General features: G+C 47.2%; 1 protein-coding gene across 3 annotated transcripts in view; it reads left to right on the forward strand.

Annotated features, from left to right (window-relative positions):
* The window catches only part of EGFLAM (EGF like, fibronectin type III and laminin G domains), a 161,832-nt gene that overhangs the window by 128,228 nt on the left and 8,668 nt on the right, over positions 1–24,936 (forward strand). Inside the window, exons 15-20 of one of the 3 annotated variants that reach the window (XM_031444189.2) lie at positions 662–905; positions 3,938–4,049; positions 8,236–8,352; positions 9,133–9,313; positions 16,729–16,807; positions 19,774–19,917. In XM_031444189.2, coding sequence (XP_031300049.2) covers positions 662–905; positions 3,938–4,049; positions 8,236–8,352; positions 9,133–9,313; positions 16,729–16,807; positions 19,774–19,917 — 877 coding nt within the window. Of the gene's footprint in view, positions 1–661; positions 906–3,937; positions 4,050–8,235; positions 8,353–9,132; positions 9,314–14,393; positions 14,413–15,927; positions 16,336–16,728; positions 16,808–19,773; positions 19,918–24,936 lie in introns of those variants that run through there. The other 2 variants (XM_064480180.1, XM_031444193.2) reach the window with 2 other exon arrangements.

Genomic DNA, 24,936 nt, shown 5'->3' on the forward strand with positions numbered 1-24,936 from the left:
TAAAATACATATATATACACGTATATGTATACATATACATGTAAACACACATGCACACACAAATACACACATATAATAGTGGAAGATGTTAAATATTTAAAAGATTTTGGAAAAACCCAGCAGAGTGGAACATGTTTTAACTTTTGTACCAGCAATTCAGAGTTAGACCTAAGACACCACTCTGGGGAAAAGATTTTTAACACTGTGTAATCTCAAATCTCTTGTCATCTAGAAAAAGGTGTTGTGAGTCAGAGTCAGCCAAAGCTATTACACACCATCTTCATATTTCCGCAGCCTAACATAATAAAGTTGATCCTTGCTCACATCACTGCAGGGCAGAGGTGGGAGGGGGTGGCTCTGCTCCATAGTGACACAGGGGCCTGCCTTCCAGTGGCTCTGCTGGGGCCTTTGAATCCTCCATCGAGTCCTGCATCCAGCCAGCTGGTGAGGGGAGAGAGATGGGGGGTGGAGGGAAGCTGTAGGGGCCAGACCTGGAGCTCTGTGTAACATACCCACACACCTTCCATCGGCCAGAACTCAGTTATACCAGCCACTCCCTCCAGAGCAGCCGAGAAGTATAGCTCAGCTCTATACCCAGGAGGAAAAGAACACAGCTAGCTCTGGCGCGGAGGGATTTCTAACCCCATGCTTGTTTCTGCAGCTTTCACCTTGACCATACCTCAGTTCAGAGAGTCTCTGAGGTCCTACGCCACCACACCCTGGCCACTGGAGCCCCGGCATTACCTTTCCTTCATGGAGTTTGAGATTACATTTCGGCCAGACTCGGGTGATGGCGTCCTCCTGTACAGCTATGACACGGGCAGCAAAGACTTCCTGTCCATCAACATGGCAGGGGGCCACGTGGAGTTCCGCTTTGACTGTGGCTCTGGGACTGGTGTTCTCAGGTAAGGGCTAAGACCTTCAGGGGCTGCTTCCTCCCAAAAGCCAAACAACAGCTGCTTTGGAAAAAGACAAATTTATCGTCTCCTATCTTGCACTCTTCCCGTCTTCCCTGCACAGTCCTGATGCATACAGATGGCATGCTCTCCTGCTGGCAAGGATTCCTTTCCTCAAATAACTAGCCAGCAGGTAGCGAATCTCTGCTTTGAACTCTGGAAAATGGGCTGGCTTCGGACAGGGGTAAACCATCTTCCTTTTCACCTGAGATCACGTGATGCAATCATCAAAAACTTGGTAAACTGTCACTAATCAGCCCCTTGCCCCGAGTGTCAAATACATGACAACTAGTGAAAAAGTGCTAATAGAAACTGAACGCACAGAAACGTCCTTGGTGACCTCCCTTTACATTTTGACTTTCCTTTTGCACTATTTCTTTCATGGTAACTGGTTACTTAGCATGGCTCTTAGTGTTCTCCATAGGGGAAAACTGACAGTGAATTAGCAGCAATCGCAAAGACCCGGCCCTGACCAATGTGCCCAAGAAGCCTGTGAAATGAGTGGTTTCTACAGCATGGCAGTAACGAGGCATTTCCAAAGTACTTACTGGTGTCTGCAGACCTGGTTCTGAGTTGTTAAACTTTCCTCCTGTTATCCAGTTTGCACTATTCACTTATTTAGCAGATCGATCGTTCCCGTACCGTGTGGCAGTATCTTTGTGAACCCCTCAGAGCCTGCAGGTGGGAGGTGCAGGCGTTTTTCTTATTTGTTTATGTCTCCTGTGTGCCTCCCATGGGAGCTTTTACCTTCAAGCCAGCCGCCTGCTAATCCAAGCAGACATGATTCCTGTTCCTACATTTGTGATTTCTTCTCTTTTGAAACTCACTACGATGTTGTGTTCAGTGGTGCCCTGCAGCAGGAAATCAGTCTTTGTCACTGTTATTTTAAAGGAAATTGTGGGATGTATTCGGTCACAACTCATATTGCTAGACTGTCATTTCTAGAAAGTTTGTCAGTGAGATGTCACAATCATACGTTGCCCTTAATTGCTGACTATTTTTCATGGCTGATGGGAAATGCTGCGTTGGGTTTCAACAGCTCTTAAAAAGGACAGTTCATTTTTGTTCTTAAGGCTGAATTCCTACACATCAGTGACACCTCCCACCTTGGGGAATGGACAAACACTTTTGTACTTCTGGTTATGCAAAAACATCCTATGTCTCAAGACAACTTTGGTAGGTACTTAATTGATTCAATTTACATATGATTATGCAACACAATCTAAGCAATTTGCTTAGAACTATTTGTCAAGTTGAGAAAGGAAGACACCTTGAATATCACCTTGTACTTTCAAATGGCTTCTTCCTGGATAAGGAACGACCAGAAAGAGCTGGGGAGGGTCGGGGCTCCTCAGCCCTCCTCCTGCACAGTTGCCCCCTGCTCCCTGCACCTCTGTGGAGGCAGCTCCAGCTGTGGGGTCCCAGACATCTGGAACCTTAGACATCCAGCATTTTTCTCTTTTATAATTCTGTGTCTATTTTCGAGAAGAGGTGTTTTCAATTTTTTTTAAACATAAGTTATTGCTTCCCTGCCAGTCAGGAAAGGTACCTGGAAAAAGAATTCTTGAATATCAGGTTTGATGAAAAGGAGAACAGAGCTGAATTTCCAGGGAGCAGACTGTCATCTGCTCCCTCGTGCCATCCCCTCTCCAGTGTAACCAACAACACTGTTCACGGTTAGTGTAACTGACAGCCCTGATCATGGTTAGTCTTCCAGGCGACCCTGTGGAGGATGAGTATTTTGAAAACCATTTCAAAGACTTCCTGCTTCATGAAGACAATTCAGTGAAAGCCTGAACTCCAGGAAGCTGTGGGTTGGCCAAAGCATTTTAACTTTAGGAAAAGGATAAGGTGGTCTAATTTATTATGAACTTGATTCAGAAATCGAGACAACTGAAATGAGCTCATGATGGCCTTGATCAATATCACCGTGCTGAGGGAGGCAGTGCATTGACAGGGAGTGACCTCTTCAGGATGAGAACGGGCGCGGGCGCCATTAGTTATTACGGAGACGGGCTGCTGCCAGAGGGCCGCTGGTTTCTTTATTGCCTATTGATTGAGCCAAGGTGATTAAATTCTAATTGCTAAGGACAAATCACAAAAGCATTTGCCAGAGCAAAAAATCAAGTGAGGAGGTGGAGACCTTTCAATAATTGTGCCCATTGGTATTCCTGACAGGTTTCTAAAGATGATCCAGGACCAAAAAATAAATCGGGAGGTTCAGTGAAGGCCAGGAACTGTACATATATCATCAGAAATACAAATGCAATAATTACCCTCTCTGCACATTTCATTGTAAAACGTACCATGTTAAACTCCTATTGATACCATTTAAACTTCAAGTGTTTCCATTTTGAATTAATAATTGAATTTTTAAAGTACTTTTCATCCTTTTCACAATATCAGACAACAGGGACTCTGTCCCCCTGCAACATTTCATTATGAAAAAAATTTTAAATACAGAAAAGTTGAAAGAATTGTATGGTGTACATCCTTATACCCACCACCTGTAGTCGATAATTAACATTTTGCTGTATTTGCCTTATCTGTTCACCCTTATACTCCCCTGTCCATCCATCCATCTTATTTTTTATACATTTCAAAGGATGCTGCAGACATCAGTACATCCAGCAATCTGTTTCCCACCATAGCTCATATAATTTTCTCTTCTTCAAAGATTGTGTGCAGCTCTGATCACATTTTACCCTCATGTCACCCCTGATCTTGAAAACCAGGCTAATCCTACCCACATTTCAGGCTTGTTGTAAGGACTAAGTAAAATAATAAATGCATTCCTCCTACCATGAAGGAGTCCAATAAATGGAGACAGCACTGCTGCGTTTCCCAAGGAGGAACGACGGTTTTCTCTGCTGAGCAGAGTGAGGTGCACAAGGTTGGCATATTTCATCAGAACGAGGCTGATGGACATTATCCATAACGCCAGTGATGCTAACCCATGCTCAGTTTCCTTTCTTCCGCAGGAGTGAAGAGCCCCTCACCCTGGGCCACTGGCATGAGCTGCACGTGTCTCGCACAGCGAAGAACGGCATCTTACAGGTGGATAAGCAGAAGGTGGTAGAGGGAATGGCAGAGGTAAGGAGGACATCACCTCCCGATGGGATGGCTCGTGTGAGCAGGGTAACTGTTTTCTTCCTGTCTTGGAGACAAAAGCAGCAGCATAATAGTTAAACACGTGGGCTCCGGCACCAGTCTGCCTGGCTAAACCCCGAGCTCCCCACTGGGCCAGTTGCTTTGCCATTCATCACCTGTGGTTAGGGAGGCTACTAGTAGAGGCCCCACATGGTGGTTGTCACGATTAAGTGAGCCAACACAAGTGTAGCACTTGGAAAACTGCCTGCCACCCCCACGCCTCCCCGCCAACCCCCTGCCTTTGTCCACGTCGGTGTGTAATGTGGTGCTCAGCACACAGGCTCCTAGGCGGGGCCAGCGATGTGGCGGTCACACGTCTGACTAGAACACAGACTCTGAAACCAGACTCCTGGTTTCCCAGGGTTCAAAATCCAGCTCCATTATCTACCAGCAGTGTGAACTCAGACCAGTCACCTGACCTCCCAGGCTCATGATAATGACAGTGTTGCTTCCTAGAGCTGTGAGAATTACAATAGCTGTACTTATAAAACACAGCAGAGCCTGGCGCATGGGTGGCGCTCTGTGGCCTTACTTATTATGATTGCTAATAGTGTACTGTTGTGACCTCAAGAGCTCAGAATTTCTACTCAAGTCTATAACTTTCATCCATGATTTTATTTCCAAGGTCATGTCCAAAGGAAAATGACATTTTTAAAGAGAGATAAGATTTGCTTTAAACTATAACCTACTAGGATTCTGCACACACACACAATTTACAGACCCTTAAAAACAAAAGGGGCTTTAGATTTGCCAGTATTTTAACTCTCCGCAGTCTTCATTATGTGCATCACAAGATTGAAGGAGGGTGTGATTGAAGGAGGGCGTGGATGAATGCGGGGGTTCTGATAAGAAAATGAATTGGTAGAAGAAAAGGAAGGAAAGGGGACTTTTGATGGGGAAAGAGGTATTTGGTTGAGGAAGGTAGAAGAAAGAGGGACACACAGGTTGGGAAGCCAGGTTCAGGGCCAGCAGCGGTGAGAGGTCCTGTCAGAACCAGACCTCCTAGGGAGTTAGAAGAATCCCAAACTGAGTTCTGCTTCAGGAGGGGAGCGCCCTTAGAAAATGCCCCATGTGTATTTGTGGAAGAAAGGAAGGAAGGAAAATGGATAAAGGAAAATAGATTTTAAAGGGAGAATGGGTGTCACTTCTGGTACAGTCCAGAAATGGTGTCACTTCCGATACAACAGCTGACTTTAGTCCAAGACAGGATTAGAGGCTCACAAGAGTAGATCTGCCTGTGTGTTGACTTAAATTCAAAAAAGCATCGTATCTCTCTAGGCCTTAGCTACAAACATCTGTAAAACAGTAACAAACACTAAGGATGGGGGTGTCTGTCAATAGCAGGGGAAAGGCCTTTGATAATAAGTAAGGAACTCCTCAGGACGCAGCAGGTGCCACTGGGAACCTACAGTGACGCGGTAGCACTAAGGCGAAAGGCACACCTCGGGTTCTGTTAACTACCTCTCCAGTGAGTGAGAATTAGCCAGTATAGTAGAACCAGTGTCCCGTCTCTTTATTGGCCTTTTGAACAGATGGAGCTGAGTGGAGGGCTGCCCGCTGGAAAGCAGGGTAAACAGGTGGAGGGAAGGCGGGGCTATTCTGTGGGCGTTTGAGGGCTGGTTCCCATGAGGCCGCCCTAATTTAGACACGAGTGGGAAGGCCCCCAGCCTGATCTCGGTGAGTTGAGCCTCCATCAGATCTCCCGCCAGGGGGTTCTTCTCCCCAGCTGTCCACGCCATGTTCAAAGGCGAGGCTGACCGGGGCCGTGGTCTTGGAGTTTAGAGACCGTGGGGGCAGGGATTAGAGGGTCCCACTGGGGTTTTCTCTTACCCAGCCCCTAAGCGTCCCGACCACACAGACGTGGGACTGCTCTGCTGGCTACATGGAGAAATACCAACAGCCCAAGTTGAGCTGAGCTCTCTCTGCGGGACTCAGAGGAGAGGCGGTGCTTCCCAGAGCCTCAGGAAACCCCAAGCTGGGGCTTTACTCAGGTTTTCCAACCACTTCCAGCCGAACGGAGGTGGCAGATCTGGTCACGTAGCCTGAGTCCAGAGCAGCCCATGTTGGTGGGGTCTGTTGGCTTCTCTCCTGCAGCCCCGCGTGGGTGAGGCAGCTGCAGCCCTGCCTCTGGGCCACAGGAAGGTGGCGGGGGAGGATTCTGATGAGCTGCCAAAAGGGCTCTCACCCCACAAGACCCCGCCCCCTTCACTGGATGCCACCAAGCAACTCCAGGTTTTTTCAAAACAGCCTGCTTCTCTGAAATCTCTTTGACCCTGCAATCTTCCTCCTTTCCTCATAGTATTTTAGTTTCAGGACAGGATTGAGATGGTGCCTGTGGGTGTGTGCTGACAGCTCCTGCCTGGTTCCATATTCCCTCTGGCCGCAAGAATTGCTGAAAGCTCTTATTTGATGACCTCCTCACTTCCCCTACTAGTTAAGTAAGAAGCCTCAAGGCTGCCCAAAGGCCATTGATGAAAGGCAATTTGGTCTGCCTAATCCCAAACCTCTCTGCTGCTACCTGGCTGGACCGGGCCACCGTGAGCTCCCCTAGATGGGGCATCCTCCTCTCTGCTCTGCCTGTCTCCCCTTCTCCATCTCCACTGGACCCCAGATCCATTCTCCTCCTTCTGGCCAGTGATATTAAAACACAGATCTGACTATTCTCTCTCCTGCTAAAAACGCATTGCTTTTGGGGTGAATTGCAAATTTCTATCCATGTGTGACCTGGTCCCTCCTTACCTCTGCCCTGTGCCTACATTCCTTCCAAGCCCTGGCTTCATCCAGTTTCGATACTTCTAACTCTTCCTCATCTACCTCCCTGCTCCCTGTGTCTAGGGTCGAGTGTAGGACACCTCCTCTCTGCCAGATGTACCCATGGTCACCTGGCGGTCCTCACAGGGCTGATCCCACCTGCTCATTTACTTGCCTGTACTCCCCTCAGTGTAAGCCTCTGGAGGGCAGGGACCTGGTCTTCATTATTAACTGTGGTTTGTGCAGCACGTAGTACCTGGGAGACGGTAGGTACCCAATAACATTTGGGTTAATTAATAAATAGTTAAATGCTGCTACTATTTGTATTTCTGTTGACCATAAATCAAAAGGAGACAATAACTTACATTACCCAAAGCATGTACGTCCCAGAGATCTCAAATTTTAATTTATTTCTGTATGTTATCTTAGAATATTTTAACATTTTGCTTAGGACTCATGTTGAAGGAGGTTAGATACTAAATATCACACACGGCATGTTATCTGGCCCAGCCACTGGAGTTTAGGCTGGTGAAACGACCGGAAGCAAGGGAAGTCCTTGGGGATTGACAATTGGGGAATTCTCTGAGAATCTGAAAAAAGCTTCTCTGCCCCTTGTATTTGATAACAAGGAATGCCTGCCCCCACCCCCATGCTTGCCCTTCCTCTTGGCCTAAAGAGGTTCTATCTTTACCCTTAGTGATTGCAGTAACAGCTGCTACGCTGGAATGCTGATTTTGCATCCACCTCTGGGCAGGGTTAAATCAGTGGGATCTCAGCTGCCAGGACAGGCTGGACTGTGCTCTAGTTGGGCACACACAAGCCCAAAGTATCAGCAGCTTATAATAAGAGCTTATGTCTTACTCGTGTTACATGTCCATCAATGGTCAGCTGCAGCTTTAATCTGAGACCCAGGCTGAAGAAACAGGGGGCGGGGGAAGAGGGCATGGTGAACCACTCCTGGCTCTGACAGCCTCTGCCCAGAAGCGATTGATTGCTCTTCTTCTCATGTTTTATTGACCAAAGCAAGTTACATGGCCCCACCTGAGATGGACAGGTTGGAGGCAGTCTTCCTGCAGGGAGGGGTCCTGCTGATGGAGCAGTCTACTGCATTCGTCACCACACATCTGTGAGGTGTGACGTGATGACTCCCATTTCCTAGCTGATGAAACTGAGTCTCAGAAATGTCCATTAATTTACACACATTCAAACAGGTGGTAAGTAGCAATGCAAAACAACGCAAAGATCAAACCAGACTGTCATGATGGGTCTTGAGACTGTCTTTACCGTGAGTTCCCTAACAGGGAACCAAAAGCACATTTGGTAATCTTAACCATCTTTTCTGAAGTTATACCGTGTTTTGTTCTGACTCTGTTGGCAGGGAGGCTTCACCCAGATTAAGTGCAACTCAGATATTTTCATTGGTGGGGTCCCCAATTACGATGACGTGAAGAAAAACTCGGGCATCCTCAGGCCATTCAGTGGGAGCATCCAGAAGGTACCGGTTTCCCTTCCTCATTGTATTGTGTGACCTTGACTGCAGGCAGTGGAATTGAGAACTGTGATCAGTGCACCCAAAAAGGAAGCTTGGAGAAAGTTTTAACATTTTTAAGATTATGTTTTTTAATGCTCAGAGCATAGCTTTCCAACCCTGCTTTCTTATAGCATCTGCTCCTGGGTCTGTGCCCAGCAGGCATTCTGCGAACTCAGTGAAGATGAATTTTTACAATGAATCCACTAAAATATCCCCGGAGTACTGAGGAGGCACCCAGCATCAGATCGCTGCAGACATTTCTACGAAAGGGAAGGAAGCAAATGGAGTCTCATGGCGACCATTGCTTCACATGAGAAACTCTTTAAAGTTACTGATGACTGGACTCCACCCACAGAGATTGTGATTCAGTTGATCTGGGTGGGGCTTGGGCATTACTACATTTCTTAACCCGTCCCCCTCCCATGATTCTAATATGCAGAATTAGAACCTGAATTTTGTGGTGACTGGGACTTCTCTGAGACCTCCCTGAGTGGCCAGGTCTTCCCCAAGCAGAGGAAGGTGCTTGTACAGTCTTGTAAATGATGCAGATTCTCTCAAGTGCCAGATGTAACCACTTCGGTTCCTGTATCATTTACAAGACTATGAAAGCAGCTACTGGACTTGCTCTCTCTTTTTCAAAGCTCCTTCACTAGGCATAGTTCAGCTGGTACTTGGAGGGAAATTGGAGAAGATTGCAAGGATGTTTTCTGAATTCCTGAATTTCTTTACATTTTCTCTCCTAAGATCATCCTAAATGACCGGACCATCCACGTGAAGCATGACTTCACTTGGGGCGTGAATGTGGAGAATGCAGCCCACCCCTGCGTGGGGGCCCCCTGCGCCCATGGGGGCAGCTGCCGGCCCAGGAAGGAGGGCTATGAGTGTGACTGCCCCTTGGGCTTCGAGGGGCTGCACTGCCAGAAAGGTACATGGGGGTCTCAGGCACTGCTTCTGGGAGCAGAGGGAACGGACAGACCATTTGGGGGATTGCCACTCTTAAAGGATGAGTTGATAACCTCAAGACATCCATACTGGTTATTTTGTCAATGATATCAGTAACATATTAGATAATTAATTACATGTAGATAACAGTAATTATTTAATAACAATTAAAATGCAGAAACATTTCTGTAAACAGTAATTAAGACCCCTACTCCCTGGCTCCTTCTCTGAGAATCGCCTCATGATTGAACAACCAAAAGGTTAACTCATAAATGTGGGGGTTTCCAGGACCCTTGCTTCTCAGCTACTCCCAGAACCTGTCCTGAAAGGTAGATGCCTGGGTGTTATAGGCTGATCAATATTTTGACTAAATATTTTTGACTCCTACCTGTGAATGCTATAAAAGAGAAATCGCCAAATTTGGAAAAGTATAAATTGTATATTAATTGATTCCAAACTTAAAGTATGAATAACCTTCTGTAGACTGCTGTTTTCCAGGCTATATAAGTCGTGCCTCAGTTTTCTCATCTGTAGAATGGGAATGGTGGTAGCAGTATTACCTAACACAGAGAATGGTAGTGTAGATTAAATGAGGCAATGTGTAGTCCTTAGAAGAGGAACGCGGCAGTCCATATTCCTCAGAAGAGGGCCTGGTAAGTACTCCACCAATACTGATCATTATTATTCTTGGTGAGAAAAATAAAACCCATCAGCAGGTGCTGTGAGCTACTCAGCTTCCAACTTGCCTTTGTCTGAAAGCAGAGCAGGTCCCAGTCCACGGGCCCTGCTGGACTGAGCTGTCCACACCTGCTCACAGGAGAGAGAGGCCGCCGCGGGGTGAAGAGGCCTGCATCACATAGCGGCAGCACGTGGGGCCATACGGACCTTCTTGTTAGACTGTCAGGATGGCCTCAGCTGTCCTTTAAAAAAAAAAAAAGGTAGACAGGCCTGAAGGAAATAAGGCAGCGATCCTAAGTGAAGGCATGTGGTCTCTCTCTTTCCTGTTTGTTTCAAGTTCCTGATTTTTATCAAAAGTAGGGCTTAGAGGAAAACTGTAAACTACAGGTAGATATTTTGGTACGTGGAATGATAGAAGTCTTGGAAAATAAGAAAGATGCCAATTTGCCAGTTGGAAGACTAAGCAGCATTTTATTGACATGAGTTTTGAAACCTTCACGGCAAGTCATATGAAATATGTTTATTAACATCACTCACCCTAGTGATGAACCCTCAGACCAGAGGAACTGATCCATCTGTGAATGCTCCTGATTATAATTCGAATGAGCAAATCACAGGTTAACTAGTAGCATGTACTTGGAGAGATTCAGTTCAGGTGTGGCCCAGCCATTCAGAAAATTGCCTCTAGATTTCACATATCAGTGTTTGAATCTCCTAGGTCTCCAGTTTTGCTGCAAGCAATTAAGCTCACTCCTGCCTTACACGCTAACACCAATGGTCAAGATAGAAAATCCAGGCTTAAATGAACATTTAGCTTTGGAATTAAAGGAGGAAGGAAAGGATAATTTGTGATCTTGTTAACCCTCATTTCCTGTTACAGAACGTTAGCCAGATGGATGTTAAGTGCTCACATGTATAGCTTCGTAATGACAGGTTCAGGTTCAGTGAGAAATCTTACCAGAATGAAGAGTCAGATTGCTGGGGAGGACCTGGGCTTCCTGGCAAGAAGATCCAAGGGAGCGGACAGTGGCAGGGGGCATCTAAGGGGCATTTAGGCCTCTTTTTCTGCAACATCCTAGGCTAGAGTCAAGCTTAAAAGCCAGGCAGAACATGAGCTGCCCTAGTGTTGTATCAGTATTGCCTTGTGCTTGGAAACAGAGTGCTTCTGGCGTAACAGCAGCTGATGCCAATCCCAGGAAGATTCATAGACAGGAGGCATGGCCTGTATCACATAATTTCCTCTCCTGTGACATGGCTTGAGAAGATTAATGGGACTCCGGGTGCAGGTTTGGGCTGTTAAGCACAGGTTTTCCAGGCCCCAGCAGGTACTCAGTGGTGCACAGTCACCATCCAGATGGCTGTGATTTTGCAATGAGCTTCTAGTCCTGGCTAAGGACTGAAAAGAAAGGAAAGAGGGATGGCTAAGCACACCATTCTGTCGAGATGCACGAGCACAGTCTAAACGTTTGGGTTGATTCTTAGTGGGAAAGACCGAGAGTGGGTAGAAGCCATCTTTGGTTGTCAGAGAGCATCCTGTCTAATCCAGCAAGGTGATTCCTAGCCTCATATATTTAAAGATTTGTTTTTCTCACTCCCTGATTAACATACCATACTTCAAAAGCAAGTACCTGTCCCTAGTATCCCGTGCAGAAGTTAAAGCAGTCCTTGTACTTTGAGCAGCGTGCTTTAGAAACCCTCAGCACCAGGCCCCACTCAGTCCCTCCCAACGGGCACCTCCCCAACAGGAAATGAGTTTGGAGGATCCTCAGTGAGTCTGGTTCTCTCTAACCTTGTCAGAGAGAGTTTGTAACAGGCAGGCAGATCCCACTGGGGCCCGAGTCAGGAGATTGGATGCTTGTCCTGACCTCTTGGGCCACAGGAGGGCTGAGGCCAGAAACTGAGACAAATCCTGGAGGGCTTCCAGGCACCCAGACCATCAGACCATCGTGGTGGTTTCTGGACCCTCACCCTGCCCTTGATCTCTGTGAAATGAGAGGCAGGAGCAGAGCCTGAGCCCAGACCAGGCACGGGGCTCCCCCTGAGCTGTAGAAAAGGGAGCCTCTTTTCCCAACTTGGGGTAGGAAAAGCCAGAGGTTCTTCTAACTCCCAGCCACAGCTTCAGGCACCAACAAAAACCACAAGGCTTGGTGGTCTTGTCACCTTCTGTTTGGGGGCTCTCACTCTTAGGTGCCTCCTTCCACCTCAAACCTCAACACCCTGTGCCACAACCCAGTACCGAGGCCCCTTTCTCATCTCACCAGAGGGATGTCAAAAGGCCTCCCTCTTCAAAAAGATATTCCCCAACCTTAGAAATTTCTTTCCTTTTCCTCTCTACTCTCGTCCAAATTTACCCACCTCATGACCCAGTCCCTCAGAGCTCTTGTATCGAAGTAACTTACTAACAAGCTAAAGCAGAGTATCTCGAAGCCATGGGAAAAAATGAAGTTCAAAGAAATATCAACAGCTGTTTTGCACACACACACAGAGACAGACAATATACATTATACACAATATACACGAAATATGAGGGGTGTCCTGGGGTCAAATCAACAGGGTAATCCTGCGTAAAGACAGTTAAATGCTCTCTCTTCTGCCGTCCTTCTCAGAGCTTTTGCTATGCTCTGAGTGTCTAAGACCAGGGTACAGGATGCAGCTGTTTCCTTCTGGGGTTCCCCCAGCCAACAGCAACCTGGCCACTTGGGAAAGAACTCTGAGCCCCCGTCCTTTCTTCCCTTCCCTGCAATTCTGCAAAGTCCAGCAGGACCCTGCAGGCCACTAGATGGGGGTGTTTCTCTGCAGCAGGTGAGCCGCTCCACATTCACTCCTGACACCAAAAGCTACCAGGCTTAAAGGGTCACACGTTTGTAGGGGATGCACAGTCCTCAAAGATCGGAACCTGCCTGATCTCTCCTGATCTACCAGATGCACAGTATTCTGGACATTTTACATTGCATTTAGTACATTCCCATCGTATTGCTGGGTCTGATTTGGGTGATTTTTTTTCAGGGGTGGGGCATCCCAGTGCATAAAAAGAATAGCTTCAGTAAATATGGGCTGGGATTTAAGCAAACTCAGTATGAAAAAACATAAGTTGTGCAGACTACAGGGAATTTCTTTTCTTGGGATAGGGTATCATTAAACAATGAAAAATTGGGGGATGTTCAGCCGAGATGTTGATCTTTAGAGAGTTGAAGGCTGGTGATGTAGAAAGAGATTTTTTTTTTTTTGCTGTTGTTTACTTTGTGGCTGCAGAGTCAGCTGCCTGGAACCAAGACTTCTGTACCAAGCAGAGCTGTCCAGCACGGGAGGGTGCTGCCCTGTGTGCGAGTGGCTGCCCATCATGGAAAGTGTTCCCTGGGGCTGGATGGCCATCCCTCAGGATGTTGTTGGGAGGAGTCCTGGTTGCTGGGAAAGCTAGATTACAACACCCCGGGTCCTTCCTTCACTGGTCCTGGGACTGTATGAAAGAGCCAGCAGTCCCTTCTACTCTTTATAGTCCGCTGGGAATTTCAGGTCCCTCCAGTGGAAAATTCGCTTTGCCTGGCTTGTGCGCTGCTGTTCATCAGGGTATTTTTGTGTCACCAGATGGCCCAAGCTTTTAGGTCTAAATGTGAAGAAGCACCAAAACCACTTTCAACTAGTGCTTTTGCATCAGAAAAAGAGGCGATATAGAAAAAATCAGATACAAAGTGTTCGGATACAATATAATCGGGTTTACAGTATTTAAACAAATCACAAAGGGCCAGAAAGGGCTAGATGGTCACTTCTAGCTGTAAAGGTTTAGGGCAGAATTAATATTTATCCACATATACTGACGATACTGAGTATATTCTCACCATTTTTGTGTTCAGTGGTGTCATTTCTGGAGCCCCTGTTCTTTGTTAATCACAGAATAACCAGGGCTCTGGAATCTTGCAGAGAGGGGTGGGGTGGGAATGAGGGTGAGATTTTTCCACTCCAGAGAAAAAAGAGGCAGCTGGCTGGCTTATCATTCCTGTTTCACATGCAGCCTAGAGCTGTGAAAAGTAATGGTTATTGGCAAGGTAAGTAAGATTCAGTGGGGATTGTCTGTTCAAGGTCAGGGAGCCTCAGAGGTGTCAGACACATGATACACAGGGCCACCGCCACCCACACCCCCACTGTGAGGCCAGGACTGGGGAGGTGTGTTGGGTGACTTGGTGCTCAGCATGCTGAGAAAAGATTTCCAGTGGTTCCTGTTGGGAATCAGGGTCATGTTCCCCAAGAGGCATGTGAATTCCTGCAGGGCACCGTGAGGGCCATAAGGCTGGTTTCCAGGGATCTATAAACCAAAGTAATTGGGATTTTACAGTGACTGAAATTCTGACTTTCCCTGTTGTGTTTCATGCTGGCACCTGGCAGAGTGTGGGAACCACTGCCTCAATAGTAAGTATCGTGAGCTCTTTGGGAACCCACAGTGGTGCTCGGAGCTCATGCCAGGGCAGGCTCTGGCCAGGCTGCGGGCACCAGGCAGGCCAGCCACCTGCAGAAGGGGACCTGGGTAAGTGGTGTGGTACTCAGACACCCTGGCCAGGCTGGTGGGCATCCTCCCTCCAAAACAGCGACCCTGGGAACACACTTGTCCCCCAGCTGGACCTCAGGAAGCGCCTGACCTCCTGAGCTGGGGGGCTTACCAGACAGCTGGACAGGATGCCCACAGGCCCTTTGAGGCTCTGTGTGCAGAGCACATCCTGACCATTTCCAGGAGTCCAGGGGAACCATGACTGTTGGCCACAGGCCTATATCCATGGGTCCATGGCCAATAAGAGCGGGTACAGGCCCTGCCTGGGGCTGAGGCAAACCCAGTGAGGGTGCCGGGGTGGCACTCAGCTCTGGGAAGGGTAGTCTCAGCGCTGGCAGCCTGCAGCTGGGGGCCTGCCCGCCCAGCCAGCTCCCTGGCCTGCCTGGGCTTTTGCCCTCTTACTTCTCACCCTCCCTTCTTGCCCTCCCATTTCTGTTTCTGTTCCTCCGGGTCCTCTCCCCTAGCCTCACCTTCATCAACCCCCTCTCCTTCCTCCACCCCGGGGATGCCATCCACCTGGCTCTTCCTTCTTGTCTCGTCTTCTCCTCTTTGGCTTCCATAGCCTTTTCTCCCCTCCTCTCCTTTCCTCCTCTCCTTTCCTCCTCTCCCCACCATCTTTCTACTCACTCCTGCCATCTTGCGTCTTTTTTTCTTCTCTCCTCCTTTTCTTCCTTCTTCTACTCGCTTGAACCAGAGGGAGCTGGGCCGGTGGCCTGGGCCAGAATTTAAGAGACAAGGCCTGTCATTTCCGTCTCTAATAGGCCCTGCGGGTGGGTCCGCAAGCCCTCGTCCTGGGCTGGGCTGCCTCAGAGGACAATGAAGCAATTTCTTGGATAGTTACCTCGGAAATTATCTTTTAAATTTTTATATCTCTTCCTCTGCTTTTCTTTTTTTTTCTTCTTTTTTCCCTTTTGTTTTCTATGAAGAATTTGGGAGCATGCTGTGGGTGACCTGCCAATACAGGAACTTATATTTGGGGGCCCAAAGTCATTGGGTTTGTGGTTGGCTGTATCTCTGTTCTTTTCTGCTTGCTTCTTCTTAGAAGTTCAGTTGAAACTCTCCTATCACCCATAGTGTCAGTAATAACACGTTTTCTCTCCTGGGTGTGGAGTCTTTGGTTCAGTGTCTTCTTTGCCCCAGCCGCATATTTTTGTGAAACTATAATTCGTTTTATCAGCTGGTTTATTCTCTCATTTTGCACATTTCTTTGAACATGAGATTCAGTCTACCTTAATTTCTTTAAACCACCATTTCTGGGTTTTTCTAAAGAGGAAAGAGATAATGTTATTATCTCTTTGGAAGAAATCCCCTAAATTATCCCTAATTCAAGTCACCAAACATGACTACTTAATCTATTTTTTTTTTTTTTTTTTTTTTTTACTGTGTGGAAGAGGGCGATTGCTCAAGAAAACAAAGTGATGAGATGTTGGGAGGAAGGAAATATGCTTCTAAAATATTAGAAAATAAAAAGAAGTGGGCTGAGGGCCAGAATTGAGGAGAGAGACTCTGGTCCGTGGTCTGTTGCTCTCTCAGCTGCATGATCTTGGGCAAAACCTAGATGACTTTGTGCCTCATTTTTCCTCGTCTATTAAATGGGAATAACCAACCCTCCCCTCCCCCCTTACTCCCTGCTACCTCATGTGATTGTGGTGAAAATCTTGGGAAATGCAGCACTGGAAGGTGATCAGCAGCAAACAGTCAGAGCCTCCTGTCTTCTCCTTCACCAGTATCTGAGGTCATGGCTGGAGGGGTTCTCGGCCAGACTGGCTTCAAATAAAGAAATCCTGGTGGGTTTTGTTGGGGGACTGTTCCCTCTGCCTCCCTTGGAGAACATCTCTGGTCACCCCCAGCTGCTCCCCACATGGCCCAAGACCCGCTCTCTGACTTCCAAGAATAACTGGGCACGTTCATAGTGCAAAGGCTTCTTGGTAGTGCTGAGGCTGATAATGGTGACAGCTGGCCCCGGGGAGGGGAGACAGGGAGGCGCCAACTCCAGGCCATCAGGCCGGGCAGCCTCAAACCTGGCCAAGTGCATGTGCAGCCAAGAGGAAGAGGCTGACTAGTTGATAAATGTCCTATTTCCAGGAGCTGGCTCTTTTTGTATCTTCCTGCCACATGGTTGAGTGCAGGGGTCAAGAGAGCCACATCCCACGTAACCTCCATTTTCTGTTCTGTCTCAGCCATCACAGAAGCCATTGAGATCCCGCAATTTATCGGCCGCAGTTACCTGACGTATGACCATCCGGATATCCTCAAGAGGTAATAAGCTTCCTCAGGAACCTTCCTTATATCTTTTAGGGATCATTTCTCAATATCTTTCCCCAGAGATTTTCCTTATCTTGCATGCCAAGAGATAATTCTCAAAGAAGACATGCGAAGTTAGCCACAGCCCCAAGGGGAGAAAACATACCAAATAAACATAGAAACTAGAACAAAACAAAACAAAAAAACAAACTAAAAAATGCAGGCTTTCAAACAACCCCATTACAGACAACCCAGACCCTTTCTGGTCAAAGGGCCTGGAGAGAGGGACACACCCAGCCCCTGAATCTCTAATATTCAAGCTTGGACAGCAGTGAGAACTTGGTGCTCCCAAAGGCAGGGTTACACGCGTGTGACTCCCCAGCACGGCAGTCAGCTTCCTGCTGCTCTGTGGCCAAGGTCTGCCTGGAGCCAGCAGTGTAAGGGTTCTGGTGCACCCTCAACCAGACAAACAGCTCCAAGTCCTTGTCCTACTTTGCGTCTTTATCAAGGAGGTCCGCTGTCCTCTTCAGGCTATTTCCAATTCAGTGAGAGGCTCCTCAACTCTCTTCATGTGGATACAAGAGTGTGGCCCAAGGAGATGCCCAAGTCACAGCTGTGGCTTTTAATCACAGATGGCAGAAGCCCCAGCCCTGCTCAGGAGTCCAAGCTCCAAGTCTGGAATAGCCTCCTTACACAACAAGGGGAAAATTGGCTCCAGGCAGAGCCTTCAATCGAATGAAGCTCATCTTTGACACCTTCAGTTGGTCCTCTTCTCTTTCTTTTCCTTCCCTAGCTCTCTGTAGTTTCTGGTGTGACACCCCCACCCCATCCCCAGCACAGTCATTCTAGATTCTGTCTGTTCTCTTCAGGTTGATCGCATCTTCACAGATTCAGACAAAGCTTTAAGCCAAAGGTATCCAGTTCTTGGGGTGGAATTGGGTGGCTTTTCAAGGAACAAAAGTGGTTGAGAGACCTTTTCCTGGGGCACTGAGTATCCCTAGTGACTCTGAACACACACCCGACAGACAGGGCTTTGTTTTCTCTAATACTGTGTTGTATTTATCAAGGTTGTCTTGCATGGGCCTTAGGGAAAGTGGATTCCCAGCCAAGAAATCCTCTTCCTTCTTCAGCTGTTTCTCTCCAGAGATGGCATTCAGTCCCCAGAAAGTGGGAGCGTGTGAAAAGGGCCCAAGTCTCCAGCCCGCTGGTACTTAGTGAGAGGCACTGGATGGTTTAGGAGAGCAGAAGGCTTTGGTGAAAAAGTAGGAGGTGCAGGGCCCCAAAGCAGAGCAGTTCAGTGGCACTTGTGTGCATATATGTAGGTGCGTGTGCATGTGTGTGAAGCTGTACGTAAAAGTCAAGTTCAGGGTCTGTTTCAGTTAGATGGCTTTGGGTATAAGTAACAGAAAACTCAGCTCAAAATGTCTTAAGCATGAAGAGTATTTATTATTTCATATAACAAGCTGTCCAGATTTAGACTGGATCCTGGATTGATTAATTCAGAGAATCAATTGCATCATCAAAGACCCATCTTTCTGCTTCAGTATATTTTCCAGAGGCCATACCTTTTGTGGTTACAAGACAGCTGTTTATAAGATGCTCATTAAATGGCTATAAATCATGGCAATATCCAGTTTTAAAAAATATGACTTTTTTTTAAAAGGAAAGGAATCTTTCCTAGAATCCTCCTGATAAATTTCCTCTAGCTCATTGGACCATAGTGGGTCACATGCCCACCCCTAAACCAATCACTGCAAGATAAATGGAACCATTGTGATTGGCTAGTACAAATCAGTGTATGCAAGGCAAATGAGGGACGGAAGGAACCTGGAAGGAAAGACTGGGAAAAACAGATCTCTACGGAATGGCCCAGGACAGAACTGCTCTGCACCTGGCCTGGCGGAGAAGTCAGCATTATGGACCCAGCTCCTTGCTCACCATTCTGAGACCCTCCATGCGGAGGGCAAACTTGAACTCTTCCTGTTGAGATCAGGATCTGTGAAGTCTTAGACAAAAGTCCCCTCCACTGTTCACTACTGAATGCACTCTACGGCTCCAGGCCAGGTTCGTGAGACAGATAGGGGGGTGGTACACATGACAGGAAAATGGAGAAAGGGACTTTTCCAGAAGTGCCATCTTGGTAGCAATATTAAATTATGTTTCCTCTTATCTCACCTTCTATTTAAAGACTTCATGGTTGCTTTTCTGCCTACATCAGATGAAATACTGGTCACTCTAGTGAGACTGGATCTCTGAACTGGTCTGTTCCCAAGAATTGACAAGAACACCCCTAGAACTGAGAGACACACAAGCACGTGACCCTGCTCCCAGCCAGGACCTGACCTGCCTCAGCTCCCCTCCCTTCCTCTCGGCTTCCTGTTCCTCTCCACCCGGCCTCTGTTCCAACGCCTCTTGAGGCCATTACCCCATCAAGGCGCCTTCCTTGTTTGACACTCTGTCCCCTCTCAGTCACTCCTCCTCTGTCCTCAAGGACAGTCACCTCCAGAGATGGCCATCCACAGCCATGATCATAGCCCAGAGCAGCTGCCAACTTGAATTACTCTTGGTAATTAAGGAAACCACTTCCTTTTGGGGAATAAGGAACACTTTCTCTTGGACCCTTGAGTGGGAGGACAGGAAAGAGGGAAGAGGGAAGACTGAGGTGTGTATTGGGAGTGCAGGCTGTGTCTGTGGCACTGGCCAGAGTCTGGCTAATCTGTGACTCATCAGATGCTCTCCTGTGGGGTTTCACCACACCTGGGGAGGGATACACTCCTGCAGAGTGAGTAGCTCACTTTCAGGCCCGTGGCATGACTCGTGGTGGTGACGCCTTTTCTAATCTCTAGGTAGTAAGTGTCAGAAAAGTCTGATTTTCCTTATAACTAGCTTCTCGGGGCCGGCAGGCAGAACTGGGATTACTTAGAAGTGGATGTTGGTGGAGACTGGTTGTTTAGGTGCAATTATTTGTGTATTCCTTCTAGAGTGTCAGGATCACGATCAAATGCATTCATGAGGTTTAAGACAACTGCCAAAGACGGCCTGCTGATGTGGAGGGGAGACAGCCCCATGAGACCCAACAGTGACTTCATTTCCTTGGGCCTTCGGGATGGAGCCCTGGTGTTCAGGTAACCCCTTCACCAGCTGCCTTCAGCATCACCTTGCAGTTTTTTTCAGACAGTGCAGATCATGTCAAACAGAGGGCTGCAGAGGGAGCCAGAACCCAGTCTGCTAGAATGAACTGTTGCCTGAAGCTCTGGGTTTATATGAGGCTCCTGGTCTTTCCAGGATCCATCTCTAGAGCAGCAATTGGCCAACTACAGCCTGGCGGCCTCATCTGGCCCACCACGCATTTTTGTAAACGAAGTTTTATTGGAATACTGCCTTCCTCATTCATTTATATATTGTCTACGACTGCTTTCATGCTACAGTGGTACACTTGAGTAGTTTCAATAGGGAATGTATGGCAAAGCCTAAGACATTTATTATCAGGGCCATTTAGAGAACAATTTTGTGACCCCTGTTCTAGTATGTTACTGTCATATACTCCCCACTTACAAATTAGGAAGGAGAAGAAAGAGGACTTTGATACAGCTGAGCATGGACAGGAGTCTTCGGCCCAGTGCTCACCAGCTCAGGCAGATCTGAGGATCTAAAGTCAGGAGACCTGGCTTTATACTCTGGCTCTGCTCCCCGTTTGCTGTGGAGCCTTAGGAAGGAGAATGCCCGCTTTCCTGTCTCCCACTGCGAAGCACAGAGTCATATCTCAATAGAGCAGCCCAACATTTGGATTTTTGTAAATGTCTCTGGGATGATAACTGATAAGACAGTTTCAAAAGTTCTAACATCTTTTAAGTGAATTTAGACTGTTCTCATATTTGTCAAATGGGTAGCTATGAAGCAGTTAAAGGATTACCTGGACTTTTCCTCCCTACCAGAAGCTGGATGGGAGATGGGTGGCAGCTGGATTCCCAAGGGGCAGGGACCAGCTATTTAACATGAAAAAGCTCCTCTAGAGATTGTGATGACACAGCTTCACCTGAGGTTAGAAATAACTTACCTAGACCAGTGGTTCTTGGAGTGTGGTCCCTGGACCAGGAGCACCAGCATCACCTGGGAACTTAAAAGCACAGACTTTCAGGCCACACCTCTGACTTACTGAACCAAAAAAAATATATATATACATCTCTAGGGGTGGGACCCAGCAATCTGCTGTTTCTCCAGGTGATTCTGATGCCTGCTGAGGTTTGAAAATCCTTCTCACTTTCTAGACCATTTGCTCTATGGGGGCAGGAAATTCTCTAGCTTTTCCTTCTTAAATCCCCATCCCTGCCAGCACAAGAGTTCACTCAATGATAAGGAATTAACTGGAACTGAAGTAGACAAAGGCAGGTAACAACTACAGAGAAGATGACTTAATTCTGGAGCTTGGGGGTGGGGTGGGGTCATGCACTGGGATTGCTGACAGCCAGGATTGTATAATGTACGTCTTTTCAATTTGAATAAAAGGCATTTTGAGAGGAAATGTCACTCATCCAGCATCGCGCTTGCTGCACAGAGCACTGGGTGCTCGTGACGCGATCCTATGGTGGTTGGGGACTTCGGAGAGCCGCGTGTGGTTGAAAGCTAGAGGCTGCCGGGGAGAGAGCAGCCCTCAGCATCTCCACCCCTTTCCCCCTGGCCCCGAGGTCAGATGCTAAGCTCTTCACACCCCAGTTTCAGGCTGGCTGCCGCAAAGCCATTTTCTTGTGGTTTTCCTGTGGTTAACCTCGCCAAGGCCTCAAGTACTTGATTGTGCCCAGAAAAGGGAACTGAAACAGTAGCTCAGCCGTGGGTGGGAGGCCCAACTTCCCCCCTAAACCGCCCATGAAAACCTATTCACCAGCCACCCCAGCCGGACAGGGAAACTAGAGCTGCGCTGGGCGGCCCCGCAGCTCCCACCGGCTCTTACTCCCGGCCCTGGCCAGACCTCACGCCCCCTGGGCATCCTTCTTAAAACTTCCCTCCATCCTGACCTGTTTCTTTTGTTACCGTTTTGTTCTCAAATTTCTGAAAATTGGCCCCGGGTTTTTCTCCTCAGCCTGGCGTTCTGGCTGTGTTCTGTGTCAAGGGCGCACGGCTTAGCCCGGCGGAGGCAGACCTCTGCGCTCATTCCTGGGCTGGGAGCCCGGCATCGCTGCTTTGCTGAGTTTCTTTCCTCTGGGCGCTTATTCCCACACATCATTCCCCAACACAGAAGTACAGAGGCGCTGCGGGAGGCTGGGCACCGAGAGGAATTCGAGTGTGGCCAGTGGTTTGAATTTGGCAGCGCAGAGAGAGTCATCACTGGGGCTTGTATCGGAGGTCGGTTCCTGGCCCACTCACCCCCGAGATTCCGGTGGCGTTGGTCCCAGTGGGCGCCAGAATCTGATTGGAAGCGATCAGGAACCACGCCCTGAGAAACAGGGTCTGAAGTGATCAGAAGCCTGTGGGCTGGACAGTCAGACATGCTTGGTTCCCACGACCCTGGGATCCCCTGCAAGTTACCCGAGCTGGTAAAAGTAAAGTGTGAGTTGTGAGGCCTCAAAGAGTTCATTCACGTAAAGGGCTCCGAGCAGGGCCTGGCGTATCTAGTTAATAGTGATAATGATTATCAAAATTACTATCCTTGATCAAGTGTGTTCTGTGTTCTGAAAACTCAGATGCTAACATATGTAAGGGAGTTGGCACAATGTACAGACTATATAAAATGTAGCTATTGTTATTGTAATTGTCAAGAGTTATTTTAAATAAGGCCCTGCTCTTAAGCCACTGACATCAGTGGAACGTAGAGAGTGAACTGGTCTACTGGGTGGACAAACCATTTTGGAGGTTTTGGTGTTTGATTTAGGTCCAAAGCAAGCAATAGGAAAACTAAGATGAAACAATGTAGTCTCAACTTTCTTGGCTTTCTTACTGCTCAAAGCACTTCTGCCAGAGCATAAGGAAGGGCAATGGAATTCTTAAAAACAAAAAACCTGATTTGGGTACAAGATGAAATAAGAGAAAGGGAATCAAAACACTCAGCTGAGAGTGTGGTTTTTTGTTGTTTGCTTTGTTTCATTTTGTTTCATGATTAAATATGGGTCATAAAACCAGGTGTGTAGAAATTCTCCTGGAGATCTTTCCCACTAATGTTCCATGTGATCTTGGTGACATTTTCATGCCACAGAGAAAGGGACACAATCTGACATTAGCAAATGTCAGGCTTTACAGGAGGCACGACAAAGTGTAAGTGAGGATAAGTGCCACCACCTGGAGGCAGGCAAGTGGCTTCCAAAAGCCTCGCCTGATGACATTTCCTGGTGGCCCAGCCTGGTGCTCAGCCTCCTTCCTGGTTCTTCGTACTCACTGAGTTGAGTAGGTAAATGCGGACCAGGATAGCCAGATTCATAGGACATTGACAGAGAAATCAGACATGCATTTATTTGTTCATTTATTCATGCATTCATGTATCTTTTTTTTAAAAAATTGAAGCATAACTAAGTGAAGTAAATCAGAGAAAGACAAATATTATATCATACCATTTATATGTGGAATCTTAAAAAATGGTACAAATGAACTTATTTACAAAACAGAAATAGACTCACAGACATAGATATCAAACTTATGTTTACCAAAGAGAAAAAGTGGGGCAGAAGAATAAATTAGGAGTTTGGGATTAACAGATACACCTTCTATATATAAATAAATAAACAACAAAGTCCTACTGTATAGCACAGGGAACTGTATTCGATATCTTGTAATAATCTATAAAGGAAACGAATCTGAAAAAGAATATATATATCTAACTGAATATTTATATATATTTGCTGTACACCTGAAACTAACAGAACATTGTAAATCAGTATGCTTCAATTAAAAAAAAAAAACCTGAGGTGTAATTTACATAAAGTACACACAGATTAGGTACACAACTCAATACATTTTTAAACATGCCCTCTCCCAATGAAGGCAATGGTTGCCTTCTTGGTTACTTATTATTATTTAGAAGAAAGAAATTCCAGGGTGAAGTATCAGGTGTCTGGGGAGGGAGGGTGGGTGTTATCTGGAAGGTCTGAAATCAGAGATGGGGGATTGGAGCATCGGGCCATAGACATGCCACCTGGGCCACACCCACACCTGCAGTGATGGCTGGACTCCTGTCTGCTGGATTCAGTGTTGCTCCCTTGTGTACAGTCTGACTCTCTGCATGGAGAGTGTGTTGTCAGGCGGGAGAACAGGAGAAGAAAGCCCATCCTGTATCTAAACACAACTGAAAGTTTCCCATTCACTGGATTACAATCACAGTCCAGTCTAGCCTCGCTGTAGCTCGGCCCAAGTCACTCTGATTCTGAGACCTGGGTGTTCCTGAACTTTTTGGTTACGTATTTACAGCCTGTGGTTCACTCTCACACTTGACTACTCTTCCAGCAAAGGCTGACCCCTTTAACTCCTGGTGGCGACTTTCTCCTGTTGCTCGTTCCTCCGGATGTGTTGTCACTGCTGACTGTGAGCGGCCTGCAGTAGTGCATATACTTGGGGTGGTGGGATCATTTGTTTGGCTCCTACTTACCATGTGGCGTGCTCTTTACATATGTTATCTTATCAAGTCTTCCCTACGATCCTTCAGGGATCTTATTACTCCCATTTAACAGGTGAGAAAATTTAGGCTCAGAGAAATGAAAGCAGATTGCCCAAGGTCACAGAGCTAGTAATTAGCAAGTCTAGAAATCGGGGCAGGTTAGTCTGATCTAAGTGCCCAGGCTTGTTCTGTCATCCCGCGCTGCCTCTCATAAAAGCCACACATAGTAATTCAGCTAAGTGTCTGCCAACCAGCTCTCAGCTCTGTTTTATCTTCATTCATTTCTTCCACAAGCATTTGGCTACTGAATAATGAAATCTGAAAATTCCACCTCCAGGCTGCTTTATACAAGGAGACACTTGATGTGGGAAAATTCATTAGAAACAGTGAGTTTTTCTGAGTCAGAGTGACAGCTTTGTCTCCTAGTTTGTCAAGTCACTCGAGTTCTATTCTTGGTTCAGTGTCTAAGGGCTGGGTGACTTCTCTGAGCCCCCGTTGTTAAAGAAAGGACCCACAGTGCTTTCCCTGGGGAGAGCCAGAGCTTTCTCTGCTTGCACTTTTCTCA

This window comes from Camelus dromedarius, chromosome 3 (genome assembly GCF_036321535.1).
Source record: "Camelus dromedarius isolate mCamDro1 chromosome 3, mCamDro1.pat, whole genome shotgun sequence".
NCBI lineage: Eukaryota > Metazoa > Chordata > Mammalia > Artiodactyla > Camelidae > Camelus > Camelus dromedarius.